Here is a 21,223-nt window from a genome sequence, read left to right on the forward strand (position 1 = left end):
TCAAGAACTCTATTAAGTGTACTTGCTACATAGTTACGTTTAGCAATATTTTAATGGAAATTCTAAATACATTTTCCATTTCTTCTCTTACTAAAAGCTAAGTCACTTGTTTTCAAATGTCCTTCAGTTTTCTCACATTGTCCCTGCTGTTTGCTTTGAATCTTACATTAATTATGAGCCAAATGACAACCACATACCAAGTGTAGGCCCTGTAGATTCCCTTATCATATCAAAGAGAAGGATTATCGTCTTTGCATTTCACTTGATCTCCTGAAATTAAATGAATAAACATGTGGAGAAAAAAGTGTCCTTTGGAACTGAAACACTGGCTTCACTAATCAAGGCCATAATTATTGAGGAAACATGTATTAAATTCTGAATTCATGCTATTTCACTTGATGCAAGAGTTATAATCAGACCAGCAGAGCATGCAGGAGCCATCTGGGTGCAGCACAGTTGTAAAGACAAATCCTGAGAGCAAGGGCACGTTGACCTTCCAAGCACCACGTCATTGCACACTTTGGCATGCCTGTTCTCCCCTTCTGATTTCTTACCATTCTTTTTTGAATAAAGGAACACTGTGATCAGGAGGTATGAAACTGATGTAAACAATAAAATATACCACGCCTTGAAAGCTTACTGTACTAAAACATTTCCTAACTATTTTAACTATCAATGAATTTGATTTCACACTCAGTTTCATCTGCCCCACCTCCTACCCCAGTCATGCCTTTTAAGGAATCTCTAATGCATCTAGGAATCTGTCTTTCTACAGCTTAAATTTCATTTGAGAAGTCAACACTCAATTAGCATTCCCATTGTGCCGAGTATTTAAGACAGAAAGCTGACTTCTGGGCAACGACAATGATTTGAAATTTGTGCAGACCACATCGTTTTTCTGTGAAATTGACAGTACCGAGCTGAATCTGAGCAACCAGATAATCATGAGATCCCGTCAGTCAATCGGATTCCTCGGAGACAGCAGGTTATCGAAAATTGAGCCGAGTGATGTAATACGGATCCCAGACAGTGTTATGAGAACAGCACAGATGATTTCAATGAAACTCATTATTTATTCATCACAAGGTCCAATTTGCGTGTCATTTTCACTGATGGTATACTGAGTTAACGGGTTGGAATTCAGTGCTGATAGAGTATTTTATTCTGGATTATAAAAAGGACCATTTTGAAAAACGTTTCTTTCTTCCTATAAGAAGGAATGCAAAACAAAGAGGGATTTTGTAATTGTGACCATTTACTGTAACAACGTTTGAACATCATTCAGCAATGCTAGAAGAACGGACACAGGAAAAAGCCCTAAAGGACTCCCTGTTTTTCTCATCAAGAGTATATAATACGATGCTAGATACTATAGAGTAAAAAGTAAAATAATCTAGTCTTCAAAAAATAACTGCCCCCCCCCTTTTTCAAATGCTAAAAAACAAGATAAATGCTGGCAGGAAACACACCCACTGAATGAACTAAACCTCCTGAGTCGATTCTTAAGTCTAGTCTCACCACCAAAGGGACCCACTCTCAGGTCTGTTCCCAGGGAAGGACAGAGAAGAAAATCTCCCAAGGAGCAACACGGAGCTAGCCTGGACATTGTCAAGCTTCTCCAACATACCACATACCATTCCACACACCAGTAGAAACACAAAAACATTTAAAAACCATGCAATGTCTCCCAACATTGTTGGGGCCACAACATATCTTAGAAGGTCTGTACATCACTAGACATACTAGCTCTCTCAACCTACCTTTCTAATTCATTTTCCTCTATAAATTCATGCACTCTATGTATCCGCCAAAACCATTGTTCAGTGGTCCCATAACTTCCTGTGAGTTTCCCTCTGGGCAATCCTCATGCTCTACCCTCCACTTTCCCTTGCCTCTCCAATTATAAATGTCTCTATCTGAACCACCCTTCGGGGTCTTGCTCAAATGTCTCTGTTCCTGAAAGTGTTCCCTGATCCCCTCAGTAGAAAGTACACCCCCTCGCCTTCCTCAAGACTGCCCTAGCTCTCCCAAGGCCTCCCTTTATAACCTCACTACCTTCCAGACTGAATTTCAGTTCTGCATTTTCATGCACTACTCTCAAATTCCTAGCATACTCTAAAATGCCCTTATGGGCAGAATTCTGTCAGTGAGTCTTTGAATCCTCACATCACCTAACACACTCTTTTGCACAAAGATGAATCTTTAAAAAAACAACAAAGATAATGTGTGACTAGGTTGCTGTTTCATTAACACTCTAATGCAAACATTACATGAACTTACAAGAGTAGTCAACTTCCCAATTTCAATTACTCTGCTTGAACCTAAACTGTCACCAAAATACAGAATCGTCTTAAATCAGCTGAGCAGAGAAGCCAACCTGAAGAAATAAAATACCTTATTAATGCTTGACTTTTTGAATTGTAAAGTATTTTTGAACCTCAACTTTTATTTGTGGTATTATCTGGTTAGTAGTGCTGGCAGTGGTTCAAAGTTTTAAAGTACTATAGGTCATGAATATTAAATGCTACAACAAGTTTACTGGGATGAAATCCAAATTCATTTGTAAGTACATGACAAATAGTCAGCCCTCCAGTTTCAATAATGCTAGAAAATACTGTGATCAGATTCAGAGTATCTTGCTATATCTGGGTTCTCACAAAGTCAAGTGTAAGGCAAGCGAAGGGAAAGAAAATCATAAGAAAGCAGGAACACTACTTGAAGTAGAGTGGCACAGATGTTGATTGAAGAAAATCAGAAACAGCAAATATGTCATATTTCACTCAGTGCAATCGATATGAGAGCCACATCTTGAGCAAAACTACAACCTAGTCTAGAAAGCAAAGGGACAAAGCTGTAAATGAGAACATATTCTGCCAATGCCATCCCCCAGCAGCTAATCAAATAAAAAAGCACATGTGGCTTCAATGTGCAAGTACCTGGAGGTTCTGTACCTCCCTTTTCATGCCCTTCTATACAGGGGGAATCCCGCAAACTAGATGTACAGAAGCACCACATTTAGTGTCTTCAATGTTCCAACAGTGACAAACCAAAAACCTCCAACATCGTACAAGCCCCCATCCTCAGAAGCCATTCTCAAGGTAAACCCTGTAAATGGTTTGGAAATACAGGATTATTTGTTTGCGTTCGATCACTACATCCTGATGTAGAACCAAGCTTATGCGTCACATCCAGGATAAACTTTTTCAACATAGGCAACCTCCGCCATTCACATCCTGCTTAGCATTAAAATAAAAAAGTTAGTGGCGCCTGGATAGCTCAGTAGGTTATAGCTTCTGCCTTTGGCTCAGGTCATGATTCCAGGGTTCTAGGATCCAGCTCCGCATTGGGCTCTCTGCTCGGCGGGGAGCCTATTTCCCCCTCCCTCTCTGCCTACTTGGGATCTCTGTCTGTCAAATAAGTAAATAAAATCTTTAGAAATAAATAAGTAAATAAAATTAAAAAGTTATTTCTAGACAGAGTTGACTCGTTTTCCAAAAGTGGCAATGCCTTCCCATTTCCTCTCTCATAATATTGTCTTTTCATTTTGTTTACGTGAAACAGCACTACAAAATTTAATTTTAAGCAAAGGAAGTTGTCTGTATAATGTACATCTTAGAAGCAACTTTAGCAAAACAGACGTGGTCATCTTTATAGATATTCTTAAAAGATCAAACGAGAAGGGCTTCATTTTTCTAAATCAATTTGGGCTATTATTAGAATTGTTACACTGGTTTTCAGATTTCCTTTTTTTTTTCCACCTGTAACCGAATAAGTGATTATGAGGCTAATAAAGGGAAAAAAGATGTTTCCACATTAAAACAGTTAACAGATGTTAAATAAGCACAGAAAATGGCCACTAGGCAAGTAATGACTGATGTTTGGTAAGTAAGAAAAATGTTGCTTTTGCTGATTTTATTACCCATGTACCTCCCGGGATCATGGGAGACTTGTAAAAAATTTTGTGGGCAGATAAAAGTCAAGCATTTATTTGCAAGGCTAGTTTAAGTGTGTTTCAAGGGTTCCTCACCGCTCCCTCTTACTTTTGACCATATAAAACTAAGTAAGTGAAAGTCATCTAAGAAAGGGTAAAATAATCATTTGATCAAAAGGCAAGAACTTATTTTTCAACATTTTTCTGACATGTATTTCTTCCAATTCTACCCTCCAGACCCCACTATGAAATGAAATCCTCACTGTACAAAGGGAAGAGGAAAGGATTTTACTTTAACATTTCAGGCACATATTTTTCCAAGACAAATCTGAAAAAAGTGTGAATTCGATAATATCCTGAGTACCTACTACGTGCCAGATGGTGCACTAGATGCCAAAGATAATATAGAAAACACCTTAAATAGAATGCTGACGCTAAGTACTAGGAACATTTAAACATTTTAAGATGGCTATGAACATTCATTTTGTTCATAAATGTTTCTGAAGATATTATATTTGGTGTTTTCTTACAAATCCCCCCTAACTATTGACAACTGTATTACTGTATTATTTCATGTCGTATTCAACCATATTTTTCTGTAAGTCATACTATCTCAATAAGCACTTATTATATAAGTTAACTGTGTTTATGTTTTTTGCATATTCAGAATAGTGGCTAGCACATAAAGACTCTAAGTGTTTATTAAATACTAAATAAAATATCTACAGTATGCCAGGTCTCTACTATTTTTCACATACTTCCACGAAATAGAAAACTTACATATTTCCTTTGCAGAAATGCAAAAGCCTTTCACATAATATAAAGATGTGCATCATCTGCATCAATCTTAGAAGTAAAAAAAAAAAAAAAAAAAAAAAATGGCAGCCAAGAATTCTGGCCAAATTCAGCCATCCCAAGGATTTTGTCTGGCCCAAACAGGATTTGTCTTTAAATCAGTAACCAATAGTAAATAATAATAAATGTCACTGAAGGGTGTCTGGGTGTCTCAGTGGGTTAAGCCTCTGCCTTCAGCTCAGGTAATGATCCCAGGGTCCTGGGATCGAGCCCTGCATGGGGCTCTCTGCTCAGTGGGGAGCCTGCTTCCCCCCCACCCCGCCTGCCTCTCTGTATACTTGTGATCTCTGTCTGTCAAATAAATAAATAAAATCTTTTTTTAAAAAAAAAGTGTCACTGAAAAATCCAGAGGTCTGTCTTCTTAGGGAACTCTTCAACTCTCCCAAATGCAAACCTGTATTTTCTTATTGCAATAATAGGATGAAGAGGAATCCCCAAGGTGGGCATAATCTTGCTTCCACCAGTCCCTTCTGCCTGGTCCTGGTGCACATTTGAGTTTGGGGGCCAGGATCTTTTAAGAGGTACAGAATTGAAACCAACACTGTGAAGAATGAAGCTGAGTGTTACTGCTATGAGAAAAACATTACTGACAAAACTATAAGAACAGAGAGCCTTGCCCCTCTGGTCTTAATAATTTCCAGCTTTAAGAGGACTGCCATTTTGGGATTTGAGTACTTGGCTAGTTCACTGCTTTGCATAATAGAGTTAAACATTTGTGCACTAGAGTTTTCTGTTTATATAAAAGCTGTGTTTTAATAGGGCAGGGAAGTTTATTTCATCTGGCAAACCATGATCCGGAGTTAATTGGTAAGATATTTAAGATGATTTATTCTTTTAAGGTTGAAAAGGACCTTCTAAAGTCTTTTAATTCACTTCCTTCAGAGTCTCTTCTAACTCACCCCAGGCATAGAAATCTATATATTATAAAGACAGAATATGGAATTTTCTATAACTTCCATATGTAATCTGTGCTAGTGTTTACAAGCCCATAGTCATAAAATTCTAAATGAAAGTTTTTGCTTAAATATTCATGCTTCAGCTTTGGTCGATTCCTAATTCATATGCTTTCAAAAGCACTGTATGTTTAAAGACAAACAGCAGTTTATCTTTTGGCCTTCTCTTCCTTAAAATAAAGAACTATAATTTCCATTAATATTCTTCTTTCTCTCAACTAATATGCATCAGGTGCCTTCCAAACACCGGGCACCCAGCTCACACTGGACGCCCCACAATTTCATATAATCTTCACAACACCTCTATGAGAGAACACTCATGATCTCCATTTCCAGATAAAGAAGCAGGTCATTCAACTAGCCCAAGGTTACTCAGCCAGTATGAGTTAATATTTGATTCCATTCTATTTTCTTCTAAGGAAGTCATCTGACATTACATCTGTTCATTCATCTTCACACCTTTACGATATAGTAAAATCATCGCTAGACACACACAAAATATGTGTTCTAGTTCTAGTGATTCTCCCATTTTCTGGGTGACTTTCACATCTCTGGTCTGTACACCTTAGCTGGAAATAAGGGGAATGCCATAGATGATCTCTATAGTCCCTTGAAAATCTATACAATCTGTTACCAAAATGTTCTCTCTAAGCTCATTGGCCCAAAACCTGAGAATGAAAGAAAGAGTGGGCTTGAGATACCAACTCCCAGATGAAGTGTTTTTGCTGCCCCGACTACTTCCCTTGCCCACATGCAGTGGCTGCCAGACAGTCTAGGCAAGTTTCCATTTGGAAACTTCTCAGGACACTGAATTTTCAAAGTGTTAAGTCCTTTCCCATGGCACGGGGAGGGGGGACTTCACTCTCTATGGCTAGTTCCTTTGCTGGTGACGTTTCTCATTTTCTTAAGCATGACGCTTGGTTACATTTTAATTTTGGATAAACAAAGAATAATTTCTTATTACAGCTATGTCCCAAATACTGTATGGGACACAGGTATAATAAGGATCTCTATCAGCAACTCTGTCCTTGAAAATACGCTTAGAGAACTGAAAATTTCTTAGAAAGGAACTTCAGAAGGTCATAAATGCAAGTCCTGAGTTGATATACCAAAATAATTTCCTAATTCATGAGACAGTAAAGTGGAAATTCTGTACAATGTTGAACCACAACGTTTCACAGGTTATCGATGCGAAGTCCTGAAACACAGAGCGTCTATGTCCTAACTAGGCCTCTCTCCCACAGGGACAAGGACCATGATTTATATGTATTCTATCTACTATTTCCAGAAAATCAAGAAAGCTTGCCATTGTTGTTGATACGGTTTTAAAACAAAAACAAAAAAAAAAATTTCTCTCCCTAAATTTTCCTGAACAAATAGTTAAAATGGATTTGAAATTAAGAGTTTACCTTTCAAACTGCATCTTTTTTAGGCATCAAACTCGACCCAACCAAAGTTTTCTTTTACAGGTTCAGCATATAATTGAAATCACAAAAGAACTTCATTAACCACTGGATACTTAAGTTCCAACTGAAAGGGTTATGCTTCCTCACAGAAGTGTAGCAGTAATTACCCTGCCTACTAAGTGGAAAAAAATAGTCATTTAAAAGTACTAGTAATAATAAATGTTTCTATTTCCCTCAATTTTTTCCTTTCACTTCAATTTCTTCCCAGTTTGATTTTAAATAAAATTGAGAATTGAGGGTAGGGGGCAGGGGAAAAAGTCACCAGAACTAGTAAACTCGACAGCATTCCTGATCAGGGTAAGTATCCAAAACCATACCTCCTCACGTAAGTGTCCAAAAGGAAAGAGGAGCTGGCCTAAAACATGACCAAGGTTTGCAAACAGTGGTCAAGTTCACACCTTACACTAAAAGGCAGAGCTAGGGCAAGTTTATTATGAATGAGAGAGAAATGGAGAAGGAGACAGTTTCTCAACACACCTCTGTCTGCCCAATGCCTTCCCTTAACACACTAGCCAAAAACTGGTTCTCTTTAGGTAGATGGGATCTGAAAGCACTTCTGCACTTCTGTGACCTTCAGACAATATTGCGTTTGAAACCACTAAGGGAATACAGAAGAGCAAATATTAAGCCCTGAGGCAAAGGTCTTAATTGGCCTCAGGGCAAAACCTATAATAACCTCTTTCTGCTTTGATTCTTCTATTCTTATTCATTACAACAAGGAAAAAGGTGAAGATGATTCACTGTTGAAGAATTTGAGTTCCCATGGCCCTACAGAGAAGGGCTGTTTTCCAAAGTCGGGTCAGGAAAATACTATTAACAAATGGCAGAGGATTTCCCCTCTGTAGAGTTTAGCATCTGGCTCTATTACCCGCTCTGATATTTTTACAAATACACATTACAGGCAATCTACTGGATTACAGAGAATTTGGGCTGAAATAAAGAATGAATAAAAACAAAGATTGCCTAATCTTTACCAGGCAAAAGTGCCCTTCTACCCTCTTTGAAATCATGAAAATAAGTTAGGACATCCAAGAAATAAATCCGTGAATGAAACGCATGTCAGGAGGGAAAGGTCGAAAAGGACACTTCCACTTACTGAAGACCAAAACGTAACTTCTTCCAGCTTCTCTTTGAAGAGGAACAAATTTGCTTTTTAAATGGGGTAAAAAGGACCAGGCAAGCAGAATTGCTCAGTAACCCAATGCTCGAGCACCAATAATCACTTACTTTATAGATGGCAGGTAAGATCTGTTTCATTTTCAGCCTGTGAAAGACAAAGACGTCATAAACTGCGGACACGGCGAGCACCGTCACTCCTTGTTCCTTCCACAGCATGCTGCAGCCTGCGCAAAGCCCCGTCCCCAGGAACCAGCCCCAAGTCCGGGCTGAGTAGCCTCTCGTAGAACAGTGTTTCATGTAGCACAGCAAGGACAGGAGAAAGAAGAGACTGGCCCCGACGTCAGCCCTGCCCACGATTCCCGCCACTGCCTCCGTGTGAATGGGGTGAGAGGCAAACATCAAGCCGGCCATGAAGGTCCAGTATCCATCCCCAAGGAGGATCTTGGAGAAGCTCGTGAAGACACCTGTGACGGCCGCGTGCAGCAGGACATTGACCAGGTGATAGCTCCAAGGATTCAGGCCTCCGACGGCATGGTTCAGGCGAAAAGAAAGAGTGCACAGGGGCCGGTAGGATTTGTGGCTGCCGCTGTGGGTTAGAAGAGTCCCCCAAAAATCATTGTAGAAAATGTGTGTCCATGGAGTTTCGGGGAGAAGGTCTTGATTAGTCTTGATAGCACGGCTAAAAAACAAAATGGTTTTTTTTTTTTTTAAAAATCAAATTTAAAATATGGAAAGAAAAAAAAAAAAGAAGACATATGACCCTTGACCTACATGGGGGTTAGGAGCGCTGACCCTCATGCAGTTGAAAATCCAAGTATAACTCGGGAATCGCCCAAAACTTAATAGTCTACTGTTGACCAGAGGCCCTACCGGTGACATGAACAGTCGATTAGCACATATTTTGTATGTCGTATGTATTATATACTGTACTCTTCTGATAAGGTAAGCTAGAGAAAACATTATTAAGAAAATCATAAGGAAGAGGGGACCTGGTGCTCAGTCAGTTAAGTGGCTGCCTTTGGCTGAGGTCAGGATCCCAGGGTCCTGGAATCAAGTCCTGCGTCTGGCTCCCTGCTCAATGAGGGAGTAGTGGGAGGGGGTCTGCTTCTTTCTCTCCTTCTGCCCCTCCCCCTGCTCGTGCTCTTTCTCATGCTCTCTAATAAATAAAATCTTAAAAAAAAAATCATAAGGAAGAGAAAAGGCTTTACAGTACTGTTATTGGTTGAAAACAATCTATGTAGAAGTGGACCCATGCTATTCAAACCAGTGTTGTTCAAGGGTCAACTATACGTGACATAGCTAAGATATCGCCTTCCCAGAGGCTGTTGTCATGTGTACGATGGGGTCCCAGGTACACACAAGACTGATGAAAATGAGCCTTACGGAAGGCTTTACATACAGATTGAATTCAGATCCTCCCCTTACTGCTTAAGATCACTACAATTAGGGTTGTATTTATTTTCCTCCAAAGCTTTGTTTAAATGCAAATACAACTGCAGTTTCTATCTGTGATTTAAGAGTTAGTGCAGCAGGGGGCCTGGGTGGCTCAGTGGGTTCAGTCTCTGCCTTCTACTCGGGTCATGATCGCAGGGTCCTGGGATCAAGCCCCACGTCTGGCTCTCCGCTCAGCGGGGTGCCTGCATCCCCCCCCCCACCCCCGCCTCTCTGTCTAGCTGTGATCTCTCTATCAAATAAATAAAATTTTTAAAAAATAAATTTAAAAAAATCTTTTTAAAAAAGTGTTTAAAAAGACTTACTGCAGCAGTCGTCAAACAATCGCCCTAAAAATCATGTGGTATCCTGGCTTAAAATGCAGATGACAGACAGCTGGTTAATGTGAGGTCTGAGAATCTACATTTTCTAAAAGGCATAGTCCATGGGATACTAGTGGTCTTTGTGCAGAGAGCTGCTTAAAGCAAGAACTAGCTAGCTCCCCACTAGAAATAAACTATAGGGGCGCCTGGATGGCTCAGATGTTAAGCATCTGCCTTTGGCACAGGTCATGATCCAAAGGTCCTGGGATCAAGCCCCACATCAGATCTCCCTGCTTGGCGGGAGGCCTGCCTCTCCCTCTTACACTCCCCCTGCTTATGTTCCCTCTCTCGTGCGTCTCTCTCTGTCAAATAAATAAATAAAATCTTATTTTAAAAAAAGAGAGAGAGAGAAAGAAAATAAAGAAGAAACTTTAGATAGAATATCTGTGCCCTGGGGGAGCCTGGGTGGCTCAGTGGGTTAAAGCCTCTGCCTCCAGCTCAGGTCATGATCAGAGTCCTGAGATCGAGCCCCACGTCGTGCTCTCCGCTCAGTGGGGAGCCCGCTTCCCCCTCTCTCTCTGCCTGCCTCTCTGCCTACTTGTGATCTCTGTCAAATAAATAAATAAAATCTTAAAAAAAAAAAAAAAAGAATATTTGTGCCCAGAGCAATGTTTCTCAGACATATAAATCATGGAGGGTGGGGGGCGGTGAGAGAGGGGAACTTGTTTACAGGTAGGTGCTGAGTCAGTAGTTCTGGGGAGAGCCAGAGACACCATGGTTCTAACAAGCTCCCAAGTGATGCCAAAGCTACTGGTCCTTCAGCCATGTTTTGAGTTGAGAGATTGAAGGAGAGTTGGGGAGGCCAGAAATAAGGTCTCTCCCTCATCCAAATGTTTCCCTCTCTCCTTCATTCTAGAAAATTTCAGCCTGTCCCCGCTCTGAGTTCTCACAGGACTTATAATCATCTCTACCAAGTGCCTTGTGTCCTGCTTTTGAGAATTCATACTTCCAGATTTGCATGCCTGAGTTCGCCAAACAGACTTCAGGAAAGAATAACCCAGTATTTGCTGAGAGCTCGCTTTCTGCCAAACACCGTAATTGTTTCCTTGGCTCTATCTTCTTAATCCATAGAGTAAATGACAAAGTAGATATTATCTACATCTCTCAAGTGAGCAAATTATGGTTGAGTACTAATAACGGTTCCAAAATCACACAGTTGGAAATAGCAGGGTAGAGTTCCCCGGCCCATGCTCTTTCCACTCTGTTGGGATTCCCAAAATGTGATCTCCAAACCAGTGCAAGTATGTAAGAAGCTACACGGGTGAACCTTGTAAAAATTTTAATGGTTCTATTTAATATGTATTTGAAAGGAAATTTAATTATCAAATCAAAGCTGGATTTCACAGCTGTTTGCTCAGAATAAGGATGTTAAAAATTAAAAAGTCAATGTAGAGACAAATATTAAAGAATCAATGCTGCTGGTACAGGTGGACAAGGTACAGATGTTGGCATGTAAATGATTCACTGGGGAGGATCCCTGCTCTAGGCCATTATACCCTCCAGAGAATAGGAGGTATCTGCACTGTTTTGTATCCTTAGTCCCTCTTTGTGCTTATAGAACACAGGGGAGGAACACAACTTAGAAGACAGAGAAATGAGACAGTCAGGACACTTACTCCATATATAGAGACCTCTTGCCTCGTCTGACGTCAGGGCTTTTTTAAGGGGTGTGGGCACATGTGTAGCTGAAGACTATACGACAGAAAGCCACTTGATGACTTTGACCTCTAGCCCCTCCACCTGTTCTGCCTTTCACTGTGAGACAGGCAGAGCAAAGGAATTTCCACATGCATATGACCAAAAACCAGGTTGGCAGAGCCCTGGATTGAGGAAAAACGTGCCCGAGTCACCAGCTCTGTAATTTACCTGAGTGTCCTCAAAAACAAGAAAATGCAACAAATTCAAAAAGATTAAGAAACCCATCCAAGGTGACATAGCCAGTGGAAATAACAGCATCCTGGTTGGAATAAAACGATGCGGCAATGCTGGTTTTCACCTCGTTCTCTAAATTGCTTCCCAATTGACCTCTCTGAGCTTCAGTTTCTGTGAAGATAATGGTGGGGTGGTTTTGTGGGGGTTTTTTGGGGAAGATTTTTATGTATTTGAGGGAGACAGAGGGACAGAACACGAGTGGGAGGAGGGGCAGAGGGAGAAGCAGACTCCCCACTGAGCAGGGAGCCCAATGCTGGGATCTTGACCTGAGCCAAAAGCAGAAGCTTAACTGACTGAGCCACCCAGGCTCCCCTGTGATGATAATAGCTTTACCTTAAAAGCAGTTAACAAACACTTGTAATTGTTCATTTATCTTCTATGTAGAAAAGCAAAGAACACTATCTTGCCAACACATGAGTGTTCTGGAGACTTAGCACAAATGACATCTGGGCTCTGGGAGCGGCTGGTGTTATTATTCTATAAAGACTGGGGTACAATGTTCAAAAACTCCCTTATTAAAGTCAGCTTGGTGCACAGTCTCTGAAATTAGATGCAATTAGGGGTTAGAATTAAAACGTATCAACAGTAGTTGATGATTATCTTTTTTGAGCCAAACACAATGTTAGGCCTTCTACATAAATTATCTACTCATAGAAGAACAAGCTGAGTTTTCTAGATGCTCCATAAAAAGGCTGAAGGTCTATTAAAATCGTGTCTTAAAAAATGCTCAACATGGCAGAGATAGTCGTTCTCCATTGTCTGATCTCCCCTTTCCCATATTCCTAGCTCCTAGCTCTTCATTTTTTAGCTGGATACATGGTCATCTGGAAAAAAGATTTCATTTCCTATTTCCCCTTGCTGCTAAATACAGTTCTGCAGTGAATTTTTGGCCAGTGCTATATACTACTTCTAGAAAGTGTCCTTAAAAAAAGAAAAAAAAAAAAAAAAAAAAAAAAAGCTCAGGGTTCTTCCCTCTTCCACTCTCCCTTGTTCTTGCTAGAGTAAAACTGTACTAGCTGGAGTTCCTGCAGCCATCTTGGCCCATAAGGGACCCTTAGGAATAAAAGTCATGCCCAGCAGAGCACAGGAATAAGACTGAAGGAAACTGGATCCCTATTATGGTGGACCACACCAGCCTTAAGCTAACTACCTCTCCATCCTGTGAGTATGAGAAATAAATCTCTATCTTGTTTATTCTAAACTGTGATATTTTGGGTGTTAGGTAGAAGCAGCTGAACCGAGTCATCAGTGAAATCCTTTGTTAACAGAAGACCTACTATATCACAGTGGTTTGATTTTCCATATTTATTTTTATTTTTACAAGTCTCCGTGTATCGACTGTGTACCAAATTTCCATATAAATTGGCTTTTAAAAATATTAGAAACAGATGTTATTCTGGATCCATTAAATTAAAACACCCTGCTTTGACATTCATCAAGAGTCTAACCCAGAAGTAACGGCTTAAGATCTGATGGGTTGTAATTAAAATTTAAAGAAATGTGAAAAACTGCCAAACTGCCAAACAGTGTTCTCACAGAGAGCGAATTTCAAGTAATTCAGAATGAAAAGCCAACTGGCCTCTACTAAACATTAACTGAGATATTGACGTAAATTCATCTAATATCAACGCAGAAACATGCAGACTATCAAACTCAGGGCAGTAGAAAGCCAGACAGCAAAGCATTCTGGGAAGTGGCTTTGCTAACGCAGTGAGCAAGGCTGGAAAGCACATTTTGTTCAGGACCATACTTCGCCCCTTCACCGGCAAATCCAGACAGGAGAAAGAACCATGTTCCCCAAACCAGGGTTTCTATGTGCTACTAGTCCAGTGCTATAACCGACTCTACAAAGACTTTCTCAGGACCAAAAAAAAAAAAAAAACCATTCCTGCTTTTAAAAAGCTGTACAACATTGCCAGAATTTATTAGACTTAGAGCAATAAATCTAGTCATCTGCAGTAGCCAACAAGATATACTATAGATCTAACTCTCACAAAACAAGGGTTTCAAAACAATGAATTAACAAATCTCATGATTACACCATGAGAGAAAACTCTGATGAGACACAGGCCTAAGTTTACATGCTTGGAAAAAATGTAGGGGGCAGTTTTGCTGAACAAAAGTGGGAGATCAATGTAACACCTCAGCCCTATGCAGAACATATTCTACTAAGGGAGACTTCAGTATGATAAAATCCTCTGATGGGTGTTATCTGCTTAGGCAGGTTTTTATTAACCATAATGAATATTATGGCAAAAGAACATGAAATAAGACGAAATTGTACTGGGCTTGAGTATATAAGTCATGTCACACATGCAAGTCAGTGATAAGGGATGCATGACACATCCCCTCACATCATATTCAGAAAAATACGAACCTGAAGGGCCTTAATAGAATCTAAATAATCTGCTGGCAAAATGAGAAGTTAAGGTAGTTGTTCAACACTAAGCATAATAGATCTTCGCCCATTTGCATTTTCTTACAAGAGTCCAAAATGGAAATATTAAAACCTTTTCTGCGATTTCTCAGCTAATGAAAAACCTTAACTCAAAACAAAATTTCAGGCTGATATAATTTCTTAGGTTACTGCTGTGAATCGGTGTTGAAAATTCAGAAAGACACTAAGGAATTAGGAAATTTTCCACTCTGGGAAAGGTGAAGAACATCGGAGCAGCAGATGTGAAAAAGAAACAATTGCAGGCAGAATTCTCCAGAGAACACATGACTGAGAGGCCGTCTTTTGAAGCAAAAAGATCCAGTCCCTCAAGTCTTCAAGGAGGGCTTAACCTGTTCCAGTTTTGTTCATTTGTGGCTCTTTGTTTCTGCCGCCTTATGATTTTTCTTTTAGGAAATGTTGACAAAGGCCAACACTATTGTAAAGCTGATGAATGGGGTGACGCGGCCATCCTAACTGTCCTCGTGTGTGTTTCTCTCACTGCTATTTTTTCTGTCCATTGACCTTTTCAGTCACAAACAACATAAATGAGGACCATTAGTCCATTGGAGCAGAAACAATGCTTCTATTCTTCAAACATCAAATGGCACGCTCTTCCAAGGTGCTTTCAATGGTTCTACTGAAAGGTAAGTAAAGGCCAAACTTTTAATTAAAGAAAAAAAAAATTTCAACTGATGGATGGATTGAAGTTTGTTCTACAAAAGAGCAAAGAAAAAGAATGGGCTTTGCTGACCTGCCCTGCTTCGGTGATACCCAAGGATGCCTGGCTATGTCTGGCTATGCCTGGGTAGGGCAGTGAAATGCAGAAGGTAAGAAAATTGACTCTAGAGCCAATGACACTAGAGTCCAAGGTACCTCACTTTTCTCATCTGTAAAATAAGGATAATAACTGTACTTGCCTTATGGGATCATTGTGGGGAGCAAGTGAGTTAGTAAGCAAAAAGCAAATTGTTACATGTGATAGAATGTGTATAAGGGATATAATATATGTAATATGTCAGCCGCTATCATTATTAGTATTATTATCTTCAACACCAAACGAGTGATGCTAGTCATCAACACAAACACAGTGCTCTTCATTATGTTTATAGCCTCCAAAACCTATGGATCGTGGTCATGAGTATCTCACTTAAAATTTCTTTAAGCTTTAAGTTAAGACTTCATGAATATCTATTATCTTGAGAGTGTTCTCAAGATAATAGATATTCATGAAGTCTTACCTTTGGTCTTCAACACATTAATCTTCTAAGTTTCCTCCCGCCCTTTGGGCTACCTCTTTCTAACTCTCCTTGACTAGCATCTCCTTCACATTTTCCTCCCAAAGGTGGATGTTTCTCCCCTGCTTCTGTTCCCTGACCTTCTTTCTCCATTTGACATGTCCCCCATCTACGGTCAGTCACCTCTGAGACTTCCAACTACAGAGCTGCCTTCTCCACCTACACCTCCAACCTGAGTGTTGCTCATGAACCTCCGCTTCTAATTGGCCATTGATACCCACACCGGAATGGAAGGAAGAGTAATGAAATCCTGGTTCCTTCAGGACCCCCAGGAGTACCACCTTTGGTCTGTTAGCCTCTCTAAAGCTCAGCATCCTTACCAATAGTTGGTAGATAATAACAATACATCTCATAAACTGTTGTGCTGAAGATCAAATGAAGCAATGTTACCTTAAAATGTTTGGAAAATCACAGAGCCCTGGGGTACCTGGGTGGCTCAGTAGGTTAAGCAGCTGACTTCAGCTCAGGTCATGATCTCAGGGTCCTGGGATTGAGTCCTTCCATCAAGCCCTGCATCAGGCTCCATGATCAGTGGGGAGTCTGCTTCTCCCTTTCCCCTTCCCCCCAACTCATGCTCACACTCTCTCTCAAATAAATAAAATCTGTTAAAAAAAAAAAAAAAAATTCCAGTCGTGTGTAATAGATATTTGCTGTTGTTTGGGGTTGCTGCGATGCTAGTTCCCAGTGTCCTGTTTTTTGGTTTTTGGGTTTTTTTTTTCTCTTTTGAGAAGAGCCCAGGTTTACTTTCAGTCCATATGGATAGGGTGAGGCTGTCTTTACCTCCTGACGAAAGATCATCATATGACATGGCCAATTAGTGTACTATAATCACCTATCTCGTTGCTGGCTGTGACAACTGATTTAGCAGCAAGCCGGGTCAAGCAGACTCAAATATAGCCCCAGTAGTCTATTGAGAAAGAACATCTTTTGAGAATGAGATGAAATCCTAGCTCTGCTCAAGAATTCCCTGAAGACAGAGCCTGCCAAAGAAGAATAAAGCCAAAACCAAAGAACCCAGATCTAGGTGACAAAGCGGCCATTCCCGCTGCAGCTTGAGCCCATCACGCCTGAAACTAACACTGTTAACTAAACCAAGAAATGCCCCTTACTCCTAAATTAATCCGAACTGTCATTCTGACATCTACAACCAAAAGAGTGCTAAACAAGCAGTTGGTAATTGGAATTACCAATATTGTTAGTTGTCCTTTTAATATCTTAAGCTTACTAAGTCTGAACCCAAAAAATTTTCCTCATCATCCATCCCCTTTTTCGTAGAAGCCCCTTATTAAGTACTGCCATTCCTCCAACACTGTCATCAAAGTTGTGCTTGAGGGCTTCTTCTCCCTCTGCTCCTACATCCATTTTTAAATGGGTTAAGGATATTTTTACACTCTCCAGAACCTCAGAGAAAATCCGACTTGCAAGTTTCCCTTGAATCCACCTCTAACTTCTCTGTTGTCGTCTCCTTCAGGCTTTTATTATTTCCTGCCTGTACTGTTTAGCATGCTTACTGAAACTGCCTGTTCATTTTTCTTTCTTTGGTTAGGCCTAAGTCCCCTTATGGAAGGAATTATGCCCTATATTTTTTTTTTCCCCCAGTGCCCAACACATATTAGGCTCATGATAAATATTTGTTAAAATGAAGTAAATAGTTATCCCTGACTGCTTTCTTTTCCCCTTTGATCCACTATACACATGCTGCAGATAGAGAAACTTCCTGAAATCTAACTCTAGCATCACTACTCTGTTCCACAAAAATCCCTCATCATGCCCTATTTCTTACCATAATAAACACCCTTCACAGCCCAACATTCATAACCATCCCCATTACACTTTCTGGGCCAATCTCCCATTACTTCTCCAGAGGCATCTTAATGTCATCCAAACTTCCCAGCCTCTAGGCCTTTGCTCAAACCATTTCTTTCCTTCCTCTGCCCAGACCACCGTTCTTCATCCAGTTACATCTGTCCAGATAGGCTTTGATCCCTCATGATCAACACGTCACAATCTCCCCCAAACTTCCCTAGCTACTGTTGCAAATATGCTTGATTTTGACACTGAATACTCACACATTCCCATTAATCACACTGAATTCTTTCTACATTAATAGGGATCCTAAATGGGATGACATGTGGAAGACATTTTGGAAGGAGTAGGAGGAAATAAATGCATTGAACATGGGGCACAGGTAATTCTAATATTCCCTCTTCCGCCCCCTACTGAAAATCACTGCCCAAAAAAAGGAACTTTGTCATAAGAAAATTATTTACTCAAAGAAAAAAAAAGAAAAAAAGAAAAGAAAGAAAGAAAATCATTAACTTGCTCATATATACATCTATTCAGTGATGGACTAGACATTATCAAAGTGTACAACAGATAGAATAGTGAGCAAAACTATGAGAAACAGTCAACTTAGTAGAGGAGGCAAATAAGTGTACAGACAATTTCACCGTAGTATGAAACTAGTACTCTAACATGAAATCCTGACTGCTACAGGAGAACAAAACAAACTCCCAATAGACTTAGAAGATCCAAAGTTGGGATGCCTGAGTGGCTCAGTCAGTTAAGTGGCTGCCTTCAGCTCAGCTCATGATTCCAGGGCCCTGGATCTAGTCCAGAGTGGGGCTCCCTGCTCAGTCAGGATTCTGCTTCTCCCTCTCCCTCGGCCCCTCCCCCTGGCGTGAGCTGTCTCATACTCCTGCTCTCTCTCAAGTGAAAAAATAAAATCTTAAAAAAGAAGAAGAGGAAGAAGAAGAAGACCCAAAGCTTCCTGAAGAAAAGCACATCTACATACATCGAAGGAGTTACATGAAGGAGTAAGACAGTGGTGGAGATGTTGCCAGGCTGATAGTTAATAGTTTCAAAGACCGTGAGTCAGAACAGAAGATGGTAAGCTTAGGATCTGAAAGGAAAACACACACACACACACACACACACACACACACACACACACACACAAAACAGGTTCATTTGCTGGAGTGAGGGAAGCTTGAGGGATTGAGTAAAAGGAATCACTGCCATTACTCTGTCTTGCACTATTGTCCTTCATGGGATGGAGGGGGATTTGGCTAGATATCAATCTCCCTAATGGTCTTTGGGTTTGAGTCAACCATTGTCTTGTTAGAACCTGTTTTATTTCCCCAATGCACTGTTAACTTTTAAGAAGTAGAAAAGCATCTAATTTATCTTTTGGAGTCTAGCACACAGTAGGTAGGCATTTGATATATTTCTGATGAATGGAATTCTAACTAGAAATGATTGGTACTGATAAGCTGCACTCACCTTTTAGGAAAATTCTTTTTAAAATTCTTCATTATTTTAAATATATAGGACATTATCACTTTCATCTAAAGTAGTTCACTCACTTTGGGCACTAACCTCTGCTCATTCAGTGATAATTAACTGTGAAAAACCATCAGGTTAATTGGCTTACCCAAATGTCTTTGGCATTCATTTGCCACTTAACCTATAATCCCTTCATTAGAGTCTGTCTTTAGGGATAAGCCATTATATTTAGAAAGCTCCAGTTAAAATGTAAATAATTGGCTAACAGGAGAGGGGAATGAGAAATCCTATAACATCCAGAGTCTGTCACAGTTTGGGGAGGAGCGAAGTGTTTCAGATTCCTTGAGGAACTTAAGGTAAGTCAAGTAAATTTCAGTGTTGGGTGCTGGACTGGTGGGAGCAGTATGAAGTTTCAAAGTCCCAGCAGAAATAGAAGGCACTAAGTTTTTGGATGAATTTATCATTACACATATTAACATATTACTAAGCTTGCTTGTTTCTATCTTGATCTCCCCCTACTAGATTATAAACCCTTCAGTGGGAGAGACAATGACTTCCTAAACAACTGGCATCTAAAAAACTTTTTTTTAAATTGCCACCCTGTAGATGCTGAATGAAAAGAGGCTGCTGGAGTAATAAGAGGCCTGTTGTCAGACATCCAAGGGATGGGGCCCCCGAGTAATTGCCTGCTTTGTGCAAATAATGTCTGAGAATGCTCAGCCTTGTTGCTAAAGAAACATTCTTCGTGGACCCTCCTTCCATTACTTTAGGAGTTTTTCCCATGAGCAAAAAAGGAGTTTTATGAATTTCATCTAATACCTCAACGCCCCCTGGAAGGGAGGAAGGAAGGAAGGAAAAAGAAGGGAAGGAAAGAAAGGAAGTGAAGGATGAGAAGGAAGGGAGGGAAGAGAAGGGAAAGGAAGGAGGGAAGGAAGGAAGGTAGGAAGGAAGGAAAAGGAAAGGAAAGGAAAGAGAAGGAAAGAAAGGAAGGAAAAGGGAAGGAAAGAAAGGGAGGAAGGAAAGAAAGGGTAGGAAGGGAAGGGTAAGGAAGGGAAGGAAAGGAAGGAAGGAAAGCTTCTAATTCAAAGCAGTCCCAACTGCAGGGGACCTAAGCCCAGAGCTGCTAGACATTCACTCTCCTAGAGCTTCCTCAGATGAGGTGGCTTCTTCCTCATCCAAGTCTAGTGTTTGGCCAGACACTTGTTTCTCTTACTGGGAGAAAATGTGGAGAAGGAAACATGATTCAATATTTTTCAAGTATCTATAGTTCCTCAGATCAATCAGTACTGTCATTTTCAGAATTTTTACAGGAAATATCCAAGAAAAAACTTTAAGTGACCCTAAAAGCTAATTAATAATCCATTTAAAAGAAAGATGTTCATTTCAAAATTAAATGGTCAGTTGCCCAAAGATTTTTTTCCCCAAGTAATTATAAGAAAAGCATTTTATAAGATTAGAGCAAAAACTAACAGCCTGAGATTATCAGGAAAACCATACTCCCAAGCATTTTATTTCACTGATTAAAAGAATCCTCTACCTTAAAACCATACTCCCAAGCATTTTATTTCACTGATTAAAAGAATCCTCTACCTTAACATTAACTTCTTAACACCTTAAAATATTTTCAATGCCTTGCAATTGGCATGACAAAAATATTAACATTTTCTACACAATTATTTGTTCACTGTATTCTTAGCATGCCATCCTGACATAAAAGATTACAGTCACAACTCATCTCCTTCACACTGTACTAAAATGAATCAGAGTCGCAACTTAAAAGCTTAATGAAAATATCCTGATTCTGCTTTTTCAAGTCTCCAGTCTTGAAATTAGTACCAAAAGGGGTACTAAGAAGCTTTTTGTTCCAAAAAACTTAATTCAAGTATATGAACCACTTTAGGACACTCCATTATATATATCATTTATGAATTTCAATCCATTTCATAGGTTTTCATACATTCATAGATCTATAAAAAGATTATTAAAATGTTTTTGTACTTAATATATCATACTGTTTCCCTTACTCTGGAGTCTTGAGCATTAATGATATGTTTTAAAGAACGACTGGTTCCTTATAATTTTTTTTTATTTACAAAAAATAAAAAATGTTTGACTATTTCTTAAAAGAAGAAATAA

The 21,223-nt window shown here is 39.8% G+C and overlaps 1 protein-coding gene across 1 annotated transcript in view; it reads right to left on the reverse strand.

Moving 5' to 3' along the window:
- The window catches only part of LOC111142132 (transmembrane and tetratricopeptide repeat containing 2), a 429,660-nt gene that overhangs the window by 254,084 nt on the left and 154,353 nt on the right, over nt 1-21,223 (reverse strand). The window contains exon 2 of the mRNA XM_022495112.1: nt 8,433-9,003. Coding sequence (XP_022350820.1) covers nt 8,433-9,003 — 571 coding nt within the window. The remainder of the gene's footprint in view (nt 1-8,432; nt 9,004-21,223) is intronic.

This window comes from Enhydra lutris, unplaced genomic scaffold (assembly GCF_002288905.1).
Source record: "Enhydra lutris kenyoni isolate GAN:26980312 unplaced genomic scaffold, ASM228890v2 scaffoldscaffold7, whole genome shotgun sequence".
Classification (NCBI taxonomy): Eukaryota; Metazoa; Chordata; class Mammalia; order Carnivora; family Mustelidae; genus Enhydra; species Enhydra lutris.